Source organism: Vicia villosa, linkage group LG3 (genome assembly GCF_029867415.1).
Source record: "Vicia villosa cultivar HV-30 ecotype Madison, WI linkage group LG3, Vvil1.0, whole genome shotgun sequence".
Lineage (NCBI taxonomy): Eukaryota > Viridiplantae > Streptophyta > Magnoliopsida > Fabales > Fabaceae > Vicia > Vicia villosa.
The window spans coordinates 7,124,774-7,143,463 of record NC_081182.1 but is presented as its reverse complement, the minus strand read 5'-3'; the positions used below and the strand labels follow the sequence as shown (position 1 = coordinate 7,143,463).

Below are 18,690 nucleotides of genomic sequence, written 5' to 3'. Positions count from 1 at the left end.
GGTTTTCGGTTAGGGTTTCAGAAATACTAAGAGGCTTTCAGACAGAATGTATGCAGGAAGAAAGTGAGACAAGGGAGCGAAAAAAATATGAGATGATTTGAAATGAATATATAGGAACGGATTTAAAAAATAAAAAATTAAACTGAACAGTTTCAGAATCAAGAGAAATCAATTTTATTAAATGATGAGTGACGTGAGGAGAGAGAACGTGGTAAATGAAATGATTTAAAACAGTTACTTAGGTCGGCGTCTTTTCAACTGCACGCTTTGTACAAACCGTACAGACACGTGTTCATCATCAGATAATAGATGACAGCTGTAAATATCAGAGAGATTTTACGCCTTCAAATTCTGATCACTGCTTCTGAGTTGATCAAGTTTCTCTTCTGGAAATACTCCTTCTGAAGTGTGCTGATATAAGTCTGAATGATCTTCTGATCCATTGCTTCTGATGAACACAGCTTCTGGAGGTTTACTTCTTTGTTCTGCAGCTTCTGATAAGACAAAACTGTATCTGCAGAAATTCTTAAGCTCTTTGTTTCATCAGAAACAAGTTTATCATCAAAACAGATGTTTATTGATTTGTCCACAATCAATGTTTCAATGTTGTATATTCTGTAGCATTTAGAGCATTCAGAATAATCAAGAATGAAACATCAATGCTTTAGAAACAAACAAAACAGATGGTTCCAAGACTAATAAACTTTCTTTTCTGAATTCCTACAAACAAAGTTTCTTCAACAGATTTAAGAACCAGAACTTGAAAGACAATCTTTCTTCCCTTCAAGTGTTGAGACCAACTTGAATCCAGGTGTCATGTCATGTTGAATGTTGTCTTCTTTGTTATCAAGAGAATCTGCAAAAGAAATAATCTTTTTCTTTGGTACCCACATCTTCTTGGGTCCTTTCTTGTTAGATTTTCTCAAGTTCTGATTGAACTTGGGTTTGACATTATAAGCAATAGGAGGAACAGCATGATAATTCTTAATGTGAGTTTCATGATATTTCCTAGGTTGTGTCACATGCTTCTTAGTGTGTGTAATGTGAAAACTTTGTGCATGTGAAGTGTGCCTAATATCATGAGAGTGGTCATACTTGAACTGATCATACAATGGCTTGTATGTGAGTTTCATTTCATCAACAGGTTCAAGTTTGTATGGGGTTTCACCCTCATAACCAATGCCAACTCTTTTGTTTCCAGACACAGCATATATCATAGAAGCTAGCTGACTTCTGCCAATACTTCTAGATAAGAACTTCCTGAAACTTAGATCATATTCTTTCAGAATATGGTTTAGACTGGGAGTGGATTTTTCTGAATTAGAAGGAGATCCAACATCATTGGATAATTTTAAAAGTTTATCTTTCAATTCAGAATTTTCCAATTCAAGCCTCTTTGTTTCAAATTCAAATAGCTTTTTCAGCTTTTTGTATTTAATACAAATCTGAGACTTGGATTCCAGAAGTTCAGTTAATCCGGAAACTAACTCATCTCTAGTAAGTTCAGAAAATACCTCTTCAGAATCTGATTCTGATGTAGATTCTGATCCGTCATCTTCTGTCGCCATCAGCGCACAGTTGGCCTGCTCATCTTCTGAATCATCTTCTGACTCATCCCAGGTTGCCATAAGACCTTTCTTCTTATGAAACTTTTTCTTGGGACTTTCCTTCTGAAGATTTGGACATTCATTCTTGTAGTGTCCAGGCTCATTGCATTCATAGCACATGACCTTCTTCTTGTCAAATCTTCTTTCATCAGAAGATTCTCCACGTTCAAATTTCCTCGAACTTCTGAAGCCTCTGAACTTCCTTTGCTTGGTCTTCCAGAGTTGATTTAGCCTTCTGGAAATCATGGACAGTTCATCTTCTTCTTCAGATTCTGATTCTTCAGGATCTTCTTCTCTAGCCTGAAAAGCGTTAGTGCATTTCTTGATATTAGATTTTAATGCAATAGACTTACCTTTCTTTTGAGGCTCATTTGCATCCAGCTCAATCTCATGGCTTCTCAAGGCACTGATCAGCTCTTCCAGAGAAACTTCATTCAGATTCTTTGCAATCTTGAATGCAGTCACCATAGGACCCCATCTTCTGGGTAAGCTTCTGATGATCTTCTTTACGTGATCAGCCTTGGTGTATCCCTTGTCAAGAACTCTCAATCCAGCAGTCAGAGTTTGAAATCTCGAAAACATCTTTTCAATGTCTTCATCATCCTCCATCTTGAAGGCTTCATACTTCTGGATTAAGGCTAGAGCTTTGGTCTCCTTGACTTGAGCGTTTCCTTCATGAGTCATTTTCAAGGACTCATATATATCATAGGCCGTTTCCCTGTTAGATATCTTCTCATACTCAGCATGAGAGATAGCATTCAGCAAGACAGTTCTACATTTATGATGATTCCTGAAAAGCTTCTTTTGATCATCATTCATTTCTTGCCTTGACAGCTTTACGCCTCTGGCATTCACAGGATGTTTGTAACCATCCATCAGAAGATCCCATAGATCACCATCTAGACCCAGAAAGTAACTTTCCAGTTTATCTTTCCAGTATTCAAAGTTTTCACCATCAAATACCGGCGGTCTAGTATAACCATTGTTACCGTTGTATTGCTCAGCAGAGCCAGATGTAGATGCAGGTGTAGGTGTAGTCCTTTCACTTTCATCAACCATCTTTTAAATGAAGCGTTTTTCTCTTCCTGAATCTTTTCTAAACACGGTTAAGTGCTTGCACCTTAGAACCGGCGCTCTGATGCCAATTGAAGGATAGAAAAACACTTAGAAAGGGGGGGATTGAATAAGTGTAACTTTAAATCTTGGACGATAAAAATAAAATGCACAATTATTTTTATCCTGGTTCGCTGTTAACGAAGCTACTCCAGTCCACCCCCGCAGAGATGATTTACCTCAACTGAGGATTTAATCCACTAATCGCACGGATTACAATGGTTTTCCACTTAGCCGCAACTAAGTCTTCCAGAGTCTTCTGATCACACACTGATCACTCCAGGAACAACTGCTTAGTTCACTCCTAAGACTTTTCTAGAGTCTACTGATCAACACGATCACTCTAGGCTTAGTTCACTCCTAAGACTTTCTGCTCAGCCAACTGCTAAGACTTCCTCTAGAGTATTCTGATCAACCTGATCACTCTAGTTACAAACTGCTCAGCCAACTGCCAAGACTTCCTAGAGTATACTGATCACACGATCACTCTAGTTCCTTACAACTTAATGTAATCAATTCTAAGAGTTTACAAATGCTTCTTAAAAGCGATAATCACAACTGTGATATTTCTCTTAATCGTTTAAGCTTAATCTCACTAATATATTACAACAGCAATGTAGTGAGCTTTGATGAAGATGAAGATTCTGAGTTTTGATTTGAACAGCGTTTCAGCAAGTTAATTTGAATTGTCTTTGTTCAGGATCGTTAACCTTGCTTCTCATCAGAACTTCATATTTATAGGCGTTGAGAAGATGACCGTTGAATGCATTTAATGCTTTGCGTGTTCCGTACAGCTTTGCATTTAATGTTATACGCTTTTGTCAACTACCTCGAGCCTTGTTCACGCTGTGTCTACTGACGTAGCCTTTAGTAGCTTTAACGTTCCTTTTGTCAGTCAGCGTAGTCTGCCACGTGTACTTCCTTCTGATCTGATGTTTGTGAATACGACGTTTGAATATCATCAGAGTCAAACAGCTTGGTGCACAGCATCTTCTGATCTTCTGACCTTGAAGTGCTTCTGAGCGTGATACCATCTTCTGATCTTCAGTGCTTCTGATCTCATGTTCTTCTGATGCTTCCATAGACCCATGTTCTGATTCTGCTTCGACCATCTTCTGATGTCTTGCCAGACCATGTTCTGATGTTGCATGCTGAACCATTTGAGACACATCTTCTGAGCGCTGAATTATGCGTACTCTTTATATATTTCCTGAAAGGGAAATTGCATTGGATTAGAGTACCATATTATCTTAAGCAAAATTCATATTATTGTTATCATCAAAACTAAGATAATTGATAAGAACAAATCTTGTTCTAACACAAACATCAAGAGAGTTTTCCAAGAAAACGATGGTTTGTGCAATAGGTTCAGAAACCGAATTGAGAAGCCAAGAATGAACAAGATAGTTGCATCGTTGCCAAGCAGCGTAATTGAGATCAGTGAATGAAGGAGCGTCAATGGAACCATCAATGAAAGCCAATTTGTTCTTAGCTCCGAGTGCGCGTTGAATTGATCGTGACCAAGAGAGGTAATTAGAACCAGTGAGAACTGGAGTGATCTTGACCAAATTCGGACCTTCACTAGGGTGTATGTAATACACAGAGTCAGCATCATTATTGGAGAAAGAAGGTGGATTGCGTGGAGGAGCCATGAGAGAGATGTTGAGAATGGATCGAAGAAGAGGAAGAGGAAGAAGATTTGCAGAAAAAAATCGGAGAAGAAGAAGAGGAATTATGTGTATTGCTGTGATACCATATTATGAAATAAGAGCAATGCATAAAGAGAGAAAAATAGAGCAATTCCTCATGCATTAAACTTGGATATGGTGGAGTATTTATACAACAGTTATAGCACTCTACCCTAAGCTATTGTACACAAGCTATACCATATGATAATTATAATAACTGCCTAACTGAATTATAGGATGGTAGTTATTAAAGTTAAGATTAATCATTAATAAGTTCATACGATTGATTAATCGAATATTTATGAAGCAAGTTAACGAAAACTAATCTTGACACGTTTTTCTCAAATCGTTCAAAACCCTATTTTACAGTTTTTGTTTACTTTTCATGCAATCTGAATTTTATGTCATCAAACTCTTTCATAACCTTAACTCAAAACATATTTAACTGTAGAACAGCCATAATATCGCACTAATCCCTGTGGAAATTATAAAGGAAATACTTCCCTTTTAACAAAATGGCGTCGTTGTCGGGGATTGGCATTTAGATATTATAAGCATTGCAATAGTTTTATTATTTTGAGTGTTATATATATTTACTAATATTAAACTTGTTTCCTAGTCTTGACTCACTTGTTTGGTTAGTGTTTCAGCTATTTGTTTCTGCGAGGAAGTGTACCCGCAAATCAACTCCTTTTTGATCCTGATATTGAAAGGACTGCTCGTAGACTTAATAACAAACCAGGAGGAGAAGAAAGTTAGCCTAAGAAAAGAGATTAAGACAAGAAACAACTACTTCTTCAACAACTCAAATTCTTGAAGAAGAGATTAAGACTTAGAAAATTATTTACTCATCTTCCTAATATTAAAATTATTTTTATTTGAAGTTATGTCATATAGTTTTAAAAAATCAATCTTATTAAATTATGATTCAAAGAGTGATGTTTATTTTTAAGAAATAAAATATGACTTAATTTTATTTTAGAAACATCACTCTTTGAATATTAAAAATTAAAATATATTTTTTAAAACATGTCTCTTTGAATCATTACTTAATTAAATAAACTCTTTTAACGTTGCATCTCGTATTTTATAGATTCATATTTTTTCACAATTTATTTTTATAAATAAATTTTTTCTATACTTACTATTAAAATCAAATAAAACTCATATTATATTAATAAAAATTTAATTATTGCAATAATTTGTTATTAAAAGATTAAGAATTTTATTTGTTTTTAAAATTAAGTCTAGAATAATTTATTTATCAGTATAAATTCTAAAAAATTATGATTCTATAAAATAAGAGATACAACGTTAAAATATTTTTTTTTATTAAATTAATTTTCTAAGATTTATTTTTTTAAACTATATGACATAATTGTATATAAGAAGAATTTTAATACATAGGGATCAGACGAGTAAAAAATTTATGTTTTTGATTATTTTAAAACTAATATTATTTTTTAAATGTTTTATTTTGAATTTCTTCTTTTAATTTTAAAAAATATTTATAATTTTAACAAAAAATATATTTCATGTATATTTTATAATAATATCCTAAATAAATATTAAGTATATTTATAATGGATGATAATCACAATAAAGAATCACTTTTTATAGAAATTTTGAATAATAAGTGTATCAAAAATGATTGAGTAAGGTGTTATTTATATAAAACTTTTAGATCTTAAACGTTTATTAAATCTGACGATTGATTATAATAATTCTCGTTTCATATTACTTCTACAACAACCTAGATAGATATATTAAGATGAATCATATGTTATCAATCACATCGTGGCAAGCAAAACAAAGACAATGTGGATGAAGAAATTTAGATCGATCCTCTCATGCTGCTTCTCTCATGTTTTTATCATGCTCTAATATCAACCATTCATGCACCTTTTTCTCCCTCTCATTTGTACTATTGTGTTTCCTTTGTGTGACATTTAACTATCACATTAGGAAAAGGAGAGTGGACAAGCAAAACAACATGTGAGGATCAAAATCTCATTTTCTACTTACAACATAAAAGACTCACATAACACAAACAATGCAACCTTTTGAAAAAATACACTCTATGGTTATATTTTTAAGCAAATTTAACTTTTTTGGTATATTTGACCATTAATGTATGACATGTAATCTATATATGGACTACATACATTAATGTTCAAGTACCAAAAAAAATTAATTTACTTATAAATGTGACGAGAGGGTGTACACAACTTTTTTAGTTTGAGATGTGTTATGTTGACATTCAATTATCATACACCGTATCTACAATGCAACCTTTTTTAAAGCATATAAACTATGACACAAACATCAAGACAAAAAAATATATTAAAAAGAACAAATGTATGTCTAACCGTATCAATACACGGTGTTGATGTAAATTTTGGTGTTAATCTATCATTTCTCTTTTTATTATTAAGCATTAACCAGTTTACATATCAAACAAGAACCAACAAGTAGAGGAGGCATAACAGTTCCACACCAATCTCCAAAATAACAAACAACTCATACAAGTATTATTATTCAGAAACATAGTACTTTTTTAACTCTCAAACAAACTGATCAAGGTACTCCTCAACAGTAGTGTATTTAACATCTGGATACAACTCAAAAGCCTCAACCCCGAAAGATGGTTCAATCACAAAGTTGGTGTGATCACCCTTCACAAAAATAGAGTGGTTAATTGCTAAAACCACATTGATTGGAACAGGTGCAGCTTCAATATCTTTCACAAGTTTATCCTCTGGAATATAGCTTTTCTCGAGAGTCTTCCCAATCTTCTTCTCCCACAACGCCACAAGCTCGTTGAATGAGTAAATGTTCTTAGGGGGTTTAATGTATAGAACCTTGTTCAATGTCCTTGGATCATCCACAGCTCTAATAGTGAAGGTTGCAATGTCTTCTTCCTTGTTGAACACCGCTGCACAAATCAAATAACAAACACGAAAATTACAAAGAACAAAAGTGAAAACGCATAGGTTAAGTTAAATTAAGGTAATGTTTGTTTGTTAATTGTTACCTTTGGGAATTCCATCACCATATATGAAAACCTTATCTTTTGGTGGAGGTGGAGCAAATTGTCCTGGCTGGGCTAATGTGGCAAGAGAATATCCAGCAAAGTAGTCGCTAGAGACGTATGTATAGGGTATGCCTTCTGCTTCAATAGCACGTCGAATTTTGGCTTTGGTTTCATATGCAGATTTTGCTGCCTCTACCGCATGGGCACGATCAACGTCGGTCCCAAATTCCGAAGGGAAAAACCTCTGCAAACAACATACAAGTCCTATATTAAAATAATTCACAACAAGGGAATGGTTACTTACTTCAACTGATATTTAATAGTTGAGTTAAATAAGTGCAAACTTTCTGATTTCAACCTAAGCTATTAAATAATGAAAAGGAGAGACAACCTTGATGTTACCGGCCTCCTTAATAGCAGCGATAATCTTCACTTGATCCGCAAGCTGAAGCGCACGTACCGAAGAAATCACCACATCCACCTCCTTAATCGCTTTCACCAACGATTCATGATCGTACAAATCCCCCTGCAATTAATTCCAATTTCAAACATAATTATCCTTAAATCAAATTCATAATCTATAATATCCTCATGAAAATAAGTTAAAGGAGAAATATATTACAGGAACTAGATTAACGCCTAATGTTTTGAAATGATTGAGGAGATTGGCCTTGGCTGGATTAGAAAGAGTGGTTTCTCTGACCAATGCAAAAGTAGGATGACCAGCTTTTGCACTTGCTTCTACTAAGTGTTTTCCAATGTAACCCGTTCCTCCTATGAACAAAATCTTGCTTTTCGCAGCCATGGATTTTTTGCGCTAACTAATGCTTAGTTTACTTTAGAGTTTATTTTTTTTCTGTTTTGGCCTGTCTTACAAGCACTTCATTTATAGGCAAAAATTTTAATACTACCTCCGGTGTCATTTATCAGAAAAGTTTCCTTTTTAAGATACATTGAATAAATAATGCATCTGGACAACATATTGTCTCGATACATTATTTATTTAATGTATCTAAAAAAAAGGAATATTTTCTTCTAAATGGGACCATAGGAAGTACTCCCTGTGTCCCAAATTATAAGAGAAATTCTCTTTTTTGATTCATTGAATAACTAATGTATCTGGTCTATATACAGACCAGATACATTAATTATTCGATGAATCTAAAAAGTGAATTTCTCTTATAATTTGGGACGGATGGAGTATTATGATTATACCCTTGCTTTTCTTTCTTATGCTATACTCTAAGATATAATATAAAAATAAAAATGAATTTATTCTAGATTTTGACAATATACATTTTGAATTTTGTTTATATTTAAAATTTAAAAATAACTTATATAAAAAATCAATTTATAAAGAAAATAAATATTTTAGTATATAAACAAAATGATACCGAAGTTTCAATATTTGAAATAAAGATGGGTTTTATGAACAAATTAATTTTTGTGATTATTTATAAAATATGATTAAACTGATCATGTTCTTATTTTCTTGGGATTAATTGTTATGGAGTGTCACTCACTCAGTGTAAAAATATCAATCCATCACAATCATTCTAAATTATTATTTTATATATAATCAAAATAAAATTTAAACATGATTTAAGATTCGACAGTTACGATTACGGTCAGTGTACACAGTCGGTTTATTTCAATTAACTTCTATTTTCTTTTAATGTTTATCTTCATATTTTTATTTTTACTTTAGATGTTAATTAAAATACAAAACAATATAATTTTTATAATTTTATTTTATAATCATAAAAATGAGTTTAAAATTTTCAAATATTATTACTTCTATATATTTTTAAAATATTCTTTACATCTTGTTTTACATTTTCAATCTATTATAATTTTTAACTATACGAAATATTGTTCATCTATATTTTCATCTAGTAATATATTTTCTCTCTATTATTATATATTGTCTTTAATATAAGAAAAAAAAAAACTAAATTCATTGAACAATAAATATATTTGGACTGCATAGTCCAAATACATTGATTCATCACTGAACTTAAAAAATAAATTTATATTAAAGACTAGAAGGAATATAATATTTAAGTACACAAAATATTGGTCTTCTATACAGTTTTTTAAATTTTTTAAATAAATATATTGATCTCTTAACATATTTTGACAAATATTATCCGAAAGCATGATTTGAGTTTGGATTTCGGTATTATTTCTTTTGATTTTTATTAAAGTAATTTTAGTTTTCAAATTTAATAATTTTCAATATTATTTATTTAATAAATTTAAAAAGAAAATTTTCTCTTATTATAAATACTAGAGAGAATATATTTCAAATTTGTTTTTAAAATATATAAAATAGGGGGTCCAACATTGTTTGAATTTAAAATAAAGGGACTAATTTTGTGAATCAGAAAGAATAGAGGGACCAAAACTTTAATTTAACTTAAAAATTATAAAGATGATTAAAGTTTTTTTTATGTTAAATTTATAGCAAAATAATATTGATTTTTTATGTTTATAGCAAAGTTTTTTTATGTTTATAGCATAATAATGATGGCGCCTAATATAATTTTGAATTACCATTAAATAAATATATTGAGAGATATGTTTCAAACCTTGACCTAAAAGATATTCATCTATCAATAAATAAACTCGGGAGATAGATAGATTTGTGAGTTGATAATCACTTGTATCAAGTTTTTAATAAGATTATCATGTTTATTGTTGGCATGAGAGATCATCTAATGATTAATAAGATAATATTCATGATATCGCTTTAGAGATAAACGCTATCGAGAGGGTACGTGGTTGTATTAATTATTATGAAATAAGAGCAATGCATAAAGAGAGAGAAATAGAGCAATTCCTCCTGCATTAAACTTGGATATGGTGGAGTATTTATACAACAGTTAGAGCACTCTACCCTAAGCTATTGTACACAAGCTGTACCATATGATAACTATAATAACTGCCTAACTGAATTATAGGATGGTAGTTATTACAGTTAAGAGCCTCCCTCAATTTGATGCTTGATAAATGTTGATCAAGTTCAAATTGGACATGAGAAAATTGAATGGTTGAGGCAGTAGAGACTTGGTAAAAAAGTCTGCGAGTTGGCTCTTGGAGGAAATAGGAAGAAGCTTCATAATCCCAGCCATGAATTTTTCACGAACGATGTGACAATCAATCTCCAAATTCTTAGTGCGCTCATGGAAAACGGGGTTGGCAGCTATATGAAAGGCGCTTTGGTTATCACAATATAACACGGGTGGCTTATCACATGAAACACGTAAGTCACGGAGGAGATATAAAAGCCATTGGAGCTCACAAGTGGCAGCAGCAAGAGCGCGATACTCGGCTTCAGAGGAGGATCTGGAGACAGTCTGTTGCTTCTTTGTGCGCCACGAGATTAGGGATTGTCCAAGAAAGAAACATGATCCCGAGATGGAACGACAAGTGTCTTTGCAGCCAGCCCAATCGGCATCAGAGAAACCAAGTAAGCACAGTTTTGAGTTCCGTGGAAAAAATAAACCTCTGCCAGGACATGATTTAAGGTATCGAAGGACTCTACAAGCAGCATTGTGATGAGTTATCGAAGGTTTGGATAGGAATTGACTCAACTGCTGAGTAATGAAGGTGATATCTGGTCGTGTGGTGTTGAGGTATATGAGACGGCCAATGAGTCTTCGATAAGCAGGGATGTCAGAAAAAGATTCAGCATCATCAAAACAAAGTCTGATGAAACGATCAGAGGGAGTGGAAGCAGGTTTTGAACCGAGGAAGCCTGAATCTGTGAGGAGATCAAGGCAATATTTTCGCTGGCATACGGAAATGCCTTTAGAAGAATGAGCAATCTCTAAGCCAAGAAAATACTTTATAATGCCTAGATCCTTAATCCTGAAGGCTGCATGCAAAGTGTTCTTGATGAAGATGAACTCATTAAGAGAATTTCCTGCAAGTAAAATGTCGTCAACGTATACAAGCAGTATGGTAATATTTGTGTTGGAATACTTGACAAACAAGGAATGATCAGATGTGGCTTCATGGTATCCATGTTGTACAAGTAACGAGGTCAGTTTTTCATACCATTGACGACTAGCCTGTTTGAGGCCATACAGAGATTTGGACAAATGACAAACTTGGTTTTTCTTGTGAGTAACGACACCCGGTGGAATAATCATGTAAACAGTTTCATGCAACTCTCCATGCAGAAAAGCGTTGTTGACGTCAAGCTGGTGTAAGTGCCAAGAGTTGATAGAGGCAAGAGCTAAGAAAAGTCTGACGGTTGTAAGTTTAACAACTGGTGAAAATGTGTCCGTATAGTCCAAGCCCTCGATCTGGTTATAGCCTTTCGCAACTAAGCGTTCTTTGAAGCGTTCTATACTTCCATCTGCATGGTGCTTGATTTTGTAAACCCACCGACACCCAATAGGTTTGACATTAGGAGGAAGATCCACGATTGTCCAAATACCAGTGTTATCCAAGGCAGCTAACTCAGTTTGCATAGCTTGTCTCCAACACTCAAACTTGTTAGCCTCATTAAATGTTTTAGGTTCACTATTAGTGGTATTGGAAAGTGAAAAATGACGATGATCAGGGGAAAGCTTAGAATAAGATAAAAAATTAGAGATGGAATATATTGTACCTGAGGATGATTGGTTATGAGCATCATGAAATGAGGCACAAACATAATCTTGCAAATGGGAGGGTTTATGACGGATTCTAGAGGAAGTACGAGGATTAGGTTGTGGATCTGTGTCAACAGGTGAAGATTCTGCATTACGGGAAGAGGTATGGTTAGGGAGAGGATCAGAATCAACACTATCATCAATAGGAGAAGAGTTATGATAGTTAGGGCTTAGTGTAGGGTGAGAGGAATCAGTGACATAATCCCAAGAAGGAGAAGAGTTATGAGAAGTAGAGTGGTAGGGTAGAATATGCTCATAGAATGTTACATTTCTAGAGATGAAAATCTCATTGTTGGATAGATCAAGTAGGACATAGCCTTTGAAACCAAGTTGGTAACCAAGGAAGATGGACTTCCGAGCTCGATAGGAGAGTTTGGTTCTATGATTCAAGAGTGTGGAAGCGAAACATAAAGATCCAAAGACTTTGATTTTGTTAACATCAGGGAGAGTATTGTATAGTTTTTGGAAGGGTGACTGATTTTGTAAGAGAGGAGTGTTAATTCTGTTTATGATGTAAGTGGCATAGGATATGGCATAGGACCAGAAATGTTTTGGGAGTTTGGACTGAAAAAGTAATGCACGACCAACGTTGAGGATGTGTTGATGTTTACGTTCAACTCTCCCTTTTTGTTGTGGGGATTCTACACAAGACCTATGATGGATAATGCCTTTGGTCAAGTAAAAATCAGGCATTAAGAACTCAGGCCCATTATCAGTTCTAATGAATTTAGGGCAAGTATGAAACTGATTCTCAATTAAGGAAACAAAATGCTGAACATGTTTGGAAACTTCAGCTTTGGATTTTAAGAGAATGATCCATGTAAAACGAGTAAAGTCATCAAGTAAAGTGAGAAAATACTTGTGACCATGGATAGCAGAAATAGCCAAGGGGCCCCATATGTTAAAGTGGATTAATTCAAAAGGAACTTGAGCTCTAGAGTTACTTGGCTGGTAAGGTAACTTCCTATGTCTAGCAAAATGACAAATGTCACAAACTCCATTATTTTCATGTGTAATATTGGGATACAATTGAGACATTTTACACAATCGAGTAGGAGATAAATGTCCTAATCTAAAGTGCCATAGGGCTTGGAGAGGGATGGTAGTGACTTGGTTAATGTTGACATGAGAATCTGCAAAAGGTGTGGAAGGATTGTTTGAAGGACTGATGTTTGAGTGACCGTCATGCAAGAGTTTGTATAAACCATCAATTTCACTAGCCGAACCAATCATCTTCTGTGATTTTATGTCCTGCACAATACATTTGTGATCAAAGAATTGTAAGGTGCATTGTAGATCTTTGCACATTTTAGAAACAGAAATAAGATTAAGAGAAAATTCAGGAATGTGCAACACATTAGTGAGATATAGCTGAGGAGAGAAAACTACAGTACCAGCAAATCTAGCTATGACTGAATTACCATTTGGGAGACTAACATGGACAGGTGATATGGAAGAGTAAGTTTGAAAAAATCTAATAGAAGAGCATACATGATCGTTTGCACCTGAATCTAACAATCAGAAATTAGAGTAAGCATGACTAGAACAAATCAAGTTGGGTATCAAACGAATACCTGACTTTGACTCATGATTACTGAAGATTTGATTATAACTAGGGACATGGTTAAAGGTTTGGCTAGAAGGTGTAATATGAGGCATCAAATTAGAGTTTTGAAGCAAGCTAATTAACTGAGTAAGTTGATCTTCAGTAAAACTAGCTTGAATAGTTGAAGAACTTCCACCTTCAGTATTCAATGGTGCAGCATCTTCTGTACCTGAAGAACTAACAGCATTGGTAGAAACATTCTTTTTGCCAAAATGTGGTGGAAAGCCATGCTTCCTATAACATACATCCACAGTGTGACCAGTTCTGTTGCAATGAGTGCACATACGAGTCTCTTTCTTGAAACCAGAATTAGATTTGTTACGATCATAAACTTTCTTTGAATCATATGCATTGACAAGAGTGTCAGATTCATCAAGCAAAATTGCAGCATCAGGTTTAGGAAGTAGAGCTATATGATTGCTCTCTTCTTGCACTACCATTGAATAAATGCGATTGATGGAAGGTAAAGGTTCCATGAGTAAAACTTGGGATTTGATAACAGAGAAACGATCATTCAAACCAGTAAGGAATTGAATGATTTGATCTTCAACACGAAACGATCTGGCAGAGCGCATTGCTTCACATCTACACTGTTGCAGGCATGTGCATGCAGGAAGAGGTCGATGTGAATTCAATTCTTCCCATAGACCTCGCATGGAAGTATAATAATCAAGAACGGATCTTTCACTTTGTTTCATGGTGTTTAGTTCAGTGCGAAGAGAAGCAACACGAATTCAATCAGCTTTGGCAAATCTCTCTTTAAGATCGATCCAAACATCAAGAGAGTTTTCCAAGAAAATGATGGTTTGTGCAATAGGTTCAGAAACCGAATTGAGAAGCCAAGAATGAACAAGATAGTTGCATCGTTGCCAAGCAGCGTAATTGAGATCAGTGAATGAAGGAGCGTCAATGGAACCATCAATGAAAGCCAATTTGTTCTTAGCTCCGAGTGCGGGTTGAATTGATCGTGACCAAGAGAGGTAATTAGAACCAGTGAGAACTGGAGTGATCTTGACCGAATTCGGACCTTCACTAGGGTGTATGTAATACACAGAGTCAGCATCATTATTGGAGAAAGAAGGTGGATTGCATGGAGGAGCCATGAGAGAGATGTTGAGAATGGATCGAAGAAGAGGAAGAGGAAGAAGATTTGCAGAAAAAAATCGGAGAAGAAGAAGAGGAATTATGTGTATTGCTGTGATACCATATTATGAAATAAGAGCAATGCATAAAGAGAGAAAAATAGAGCAATTCCTCATGCATTAAACTTGGATATGGTGGAGTATTTATACAACAGTTATAGCACTCTACCCTAAGCTATTGTACACAAGCTGTACCATATGATAATTATAATAACTGCCTAACTGAATTATAGGATGGTAGTTATTAAAGTTAAGATTAATCATTAATAAGTTCATACGATTGATTAATCGAATATTTATGAAGCAAGTTAACGAAAACTAATCTTGACACGTTTTTCTCAAATCGTTCAAAACCCTATTTTACAGTTTTTGTTTACTTTTCATGCAATCTGAATTTTATGTCATCAAACTCTTTCATAACCTTAACTCAAAACATATTTAACTGTGGAACAGCCATAATATCGCACTAATCCCTCTGGAAATTATAAAGGAAATACTTACCTTTTAACAAAATGGCGTCGTTGCCGGGGATTGGCATTTAGATATTATAAGCATTGCAATAGTTTTATTATTTTGAGTGTTATATATATTTACTAATATTAAACTTGTTTCCTAGTCTTGACTCACTTGTTTGGTTAGTGTTTCAGCTATTTGTTTCTGCGAGGAAGTGTACCCGCAAATCAACTCCTTTTTGATCCTGATATTGAAAGGACTGCTCGTAGACTTAATAACAAACCAGGAGGAGAAGAAAGTTAGCCTAAGAAAAGAGATTAAGACAAGAAACAACTACTTCTTCAACAACTCAAATTCTTGAAGAAGAGATTAAGACTTAGAAAATTATTTACTCATCTTCCTAATATTAAAATTATTTTTATTTGAAGTTATGTCATATAGTTTTAAAAAATCAATCTTATTAAATTATGATTCAAAGAGTGATGTTCTTTTTTAAGAAATAAAATATGACTTAATTTTATTTTAGAAACATCACTCTTTGAATATTAAAAATTAAAATATATTTTTTAAAACATGTCTCTTTGAATCATTACTTAATTAAATAAATTGTTTTAACGTTGCATCTCGTATTTTATAGATTCATATTTTTTCACAATTTATTTTTATAAATAATTTTTTCCTATACTTACTATTAAAATCAAATAAAACTCATAATATATTAATAACAATTTAATTATTGTAATAATTTGTTATTAAAAGATTAAGAATTTTATTTGTTTTTAAAATTAAGTCTAGAATAATTTATTTATCAGTATAAATTCTAAAAAATTATGATTCTATAAAATAAGAGATACAACGTTAAAATATTTTTTTTTATTAAATTAATTTTCTAAGATTTATTTTTTTAAACTATATGACATAATTGTATATAAGAAGAATTTTAATACATAGGGATCAGACGAGTAAAAAATTTATGTTTTTGATTATTTTAAAACTAATATTATTTTTTAAATGTTTTATTTTGAATTTCTTCTTTTAATTTTAAAAAATATTTATAATTTTAACAAAAAATATATTTCATGTATATTTTATAATAATATCCTAAATAAATATTAAGTATATTTATAATGGATGATAATCACAATAAAGAATCACTTTTTATAGAAATTTTGAATAATAAGTGTATCAAAAATGATTGAGTAAGGTGTTATTTATATAAAACTTTTAGATCTTAAACGTTTATTAAATCTGACGATTGATTATAATAATTCTCGTTTCATACTACTTCTACAACAACCTAGATAGATATATTAAGATGAATCATATGTTATCAATCACATCGTGGCAAGCAAAACAAAGACAATGTGGATGAAGAAATTTAGATCGATCCTTTCATGCTGCTTCTCTCATGTTTTTATCATGCTCTAATATCAACCATTCATGCACCTTTTTCTCCCTCTCATTTGTACTATTGTGTTTCCTTTGTGTGACATTTAACTATCACATTAAGAAAAGGAGAGTGGACAAGCAAAACAACATGTGAGGATCCAAATCTCATTTTCTACTTACAACATAAAAGACTCACATAACACAAACAATGCAACCTTTTGAAAAAATACACTCTCTGGTTATATTTTTAAGCAAATTTAACTTTTTTGGTATATTTGACCATTAATGTATGACATGTAATCTATATATGGACTACATACATTAATGTTCAAGTACCAAAAAAAATTAATTTACTTATAAATGTGACGAGAGGGTGTACACAACTTTTTTAGTTTGAGATGTGTTATGTTGACATTCAATTATCATACACCGTATCTACAATGCAACCTTTTTTAAAGCATATAAACTATGACACAAACATCAAGACAAAAAAATATATTAAAAAGAACAAATGTATGTCTAACCGTATCAATACACGGTGTTGATGTAAATTTTGGTGTTAATCTATCATTTCTCTTTTTATTATTAAGCATTAACCAGTTTACATATCAAACAAGAACCAACAAGTAGAGGAGGCATAACAGTTCCACACCAATCTCCAAAATAACAAACAACTCATACAAGTATTATTATTCAGAAACATAGTACTTTTTTAACTCTCAAACAAACTGATCAAGGTACTCCTCAACAGTAGTGTATTTAACATCTGGATACAACTCAAAAGCCTCAACCCCGAAAGATGGTTCAATCACAAAGTTGGTGTGATCACCCTTCACAAAAATAGAGTGGTTAATTGCTAAAACCACATTGATTGGAACAGGTGCAGCTTCAATATCTTTCACAAGTTTATCCTCTGGAATATAGCTTTTCTCGAGAGTCTTCCCGATCTTCTTCTCCCACAATGCCACAAGCTCGTTGAATGAGTAAATGTTCTTAGGGGGTTTAATGTATAGAACCTTGTTCAATGTCCTTGGATCATCCACAGCTCTAATAGTGAAGGTTGCAATGTCTTCTTCCTTGTTGAACACCGCTGCACAAATCAAATAACAAACACGAAAATTACAAAGAACAAAAGTGAAAACGCATAGGTTAAGTTAAATTAAGGTAATGTTTGTTTGTTAATTGTTACCTTTGGGAATTCCATCACCATATATGAAAACCTTATCTTTTGGTGGAGGTGGAGCAAATTGTCCTGGCTGGGCTAATGTGGCAAGAGAATATCCAGCAAAGTAGTCGCTAGAGACGTATGTATAGGGTATGCCTTCTGCTTCAATAGCACGTCGAATTTTGGCTTTGGTTTCATATGCAGATTTTGCTGGCTCTACCGCATGGGCACGATCAACGTCGGTCCCAAATTCCGAAGGGAAAAACCTCTGCAAACAACATACAAGTCCTATATTAAAATAATTCACAACAAGGGAATGCTTACTTACTTCAACTGATATTTAATAGTTGAGTTAAATAAGTGCAAACTTTCTGATTTCAACCTAAGATATTAAATAATGAAAAGGAGAGATAACCTTGATGTTACCGGCCTCCTTAATAGCAGCGATAATCTTCACTTGATCCGCAAGCTGAAGCGCACGTACCGAAGAAATCACCACATCCACCTCCTTAATCGCTTTCACCAACGATTCATGATCGTACAAATCCCCCTGCAATTAATTCCAATTTCAAACATAATTATCCTTAAATCAAATTCATAATCTATAATATCCTCATGAAAATAAGTTAAAGGAGAAATATATTACAGGAACTAGATTAACGCCTAATGTTTTGAAATGATTGAGGAGATTGGCCTTGGCTGGATTAGAAAGAGTGGTTTCTCTGACCAATGCAAAAGTAGGATGACCAACTTTTGCACTTGCTTCTACTAAGTGTTTTCCAATGTAACCCGTTCCTCCTATGAACAAAATCTTGCTTTTCGCAGCCAT

The 18,690-nt window shown here is 33.3% G+C and overlaps 2 protein-coding genes across 2 annotated transcripts; both read right to left on the bottom strand.

The window, feature by feature from the left end:
• Positions 1 to 6,910: 6,910 nt before the first annotated feature.
• LOC131654829 (phenylcoumaran benzylic ether reductase Betv6-like) lies at positions 6,911 to 8,279 on the bottom strand. The gene is made up of 4 exons (XM_058924758.1): positions 8,065 to 8,279; positions 7,834 to 7,968; positions 7,443 to 7,686; positions 6,911 to 7,343 (listed from the first exon to the last, which is right to left on the bottom strand). Exons 1-4 carry the CDS (start codon positions 8,245 to 8,247, stop codon positions 6,973 to 6,975), a joined length of 933 nt encoding a protein of 310 aa, XP_058780741.1. The 5' UTR covers positions 8,248 to 8,279; the 3' UTR covers positions 6,911 to 6,972.
• Positions 8,280 to 17,353: 9,074 nt separating this feature from the next.
• LOC131654828 (phenylcoumaran benzylic ether reductase Betv6-like) lies at positions 17,354 to 18,690 on the bottom strand. Its single transcript, XM_058924757.1, has 4 exons — positions 18,508 to 18,690; positions 18,277 to 18,411; positions 17,886 to 18,129; positions 17,354 to 17,786 (listed from the first exon to the last, which is right to left on the bottom strand). Exons 1-4 carry the CDS (start codon positions 18,688 to 18,690, stop codon positions 17,416 to 17,418), a joined length of 933 nt encoding a protein of 310 aa, XP_058780740.1. The 3' UTR covers positions 17,354 to 17,415.

Coding starts and splice junctions, on each gene's coding strand:
- LOC131654829 (XM_058924758.1), bottom strand. CDS start 8,247: ATGGCTGCGAAAAGCAAGATTTTGTTCATAGGAGGAACGGGTTACATT. Junction 7,687..7,833: donor AGGAGGCCGGTAACATCAAG/GTTGTCTCTCCT, acceptor TGTTGTTTGCAG/AGGTTTTTCCCTTCGGAATT. Junction 7,344..7,442: donor TGGTGATGGAATTCCCAAAG/GTAACAATTAAC, acceptor TGATTTGTGCAG/CGGTGTTCAACAAGGAAGAA.
- LOC131654828 (XM_058924757.1), bottom strand. CDS start 18,690: ATGGCTGCGAAAAGCAAGATTTTGTTCATAGGAGGAACGGGTTACATT. Junction 18,412..18,507: donor TAGGCGTTAATCTAGTTCCT/GTAATATATTTC, acceptor AATTAATTGCAG/GGGGATTTGTACGATCATGA. Junction 17,787..17,885: donor TGGTGATGGAATTCCCAAAG/GTAACAATTAAC, acceptor TGATTTGTGCAG/CGGTGTTCAACAAGGAAGAA.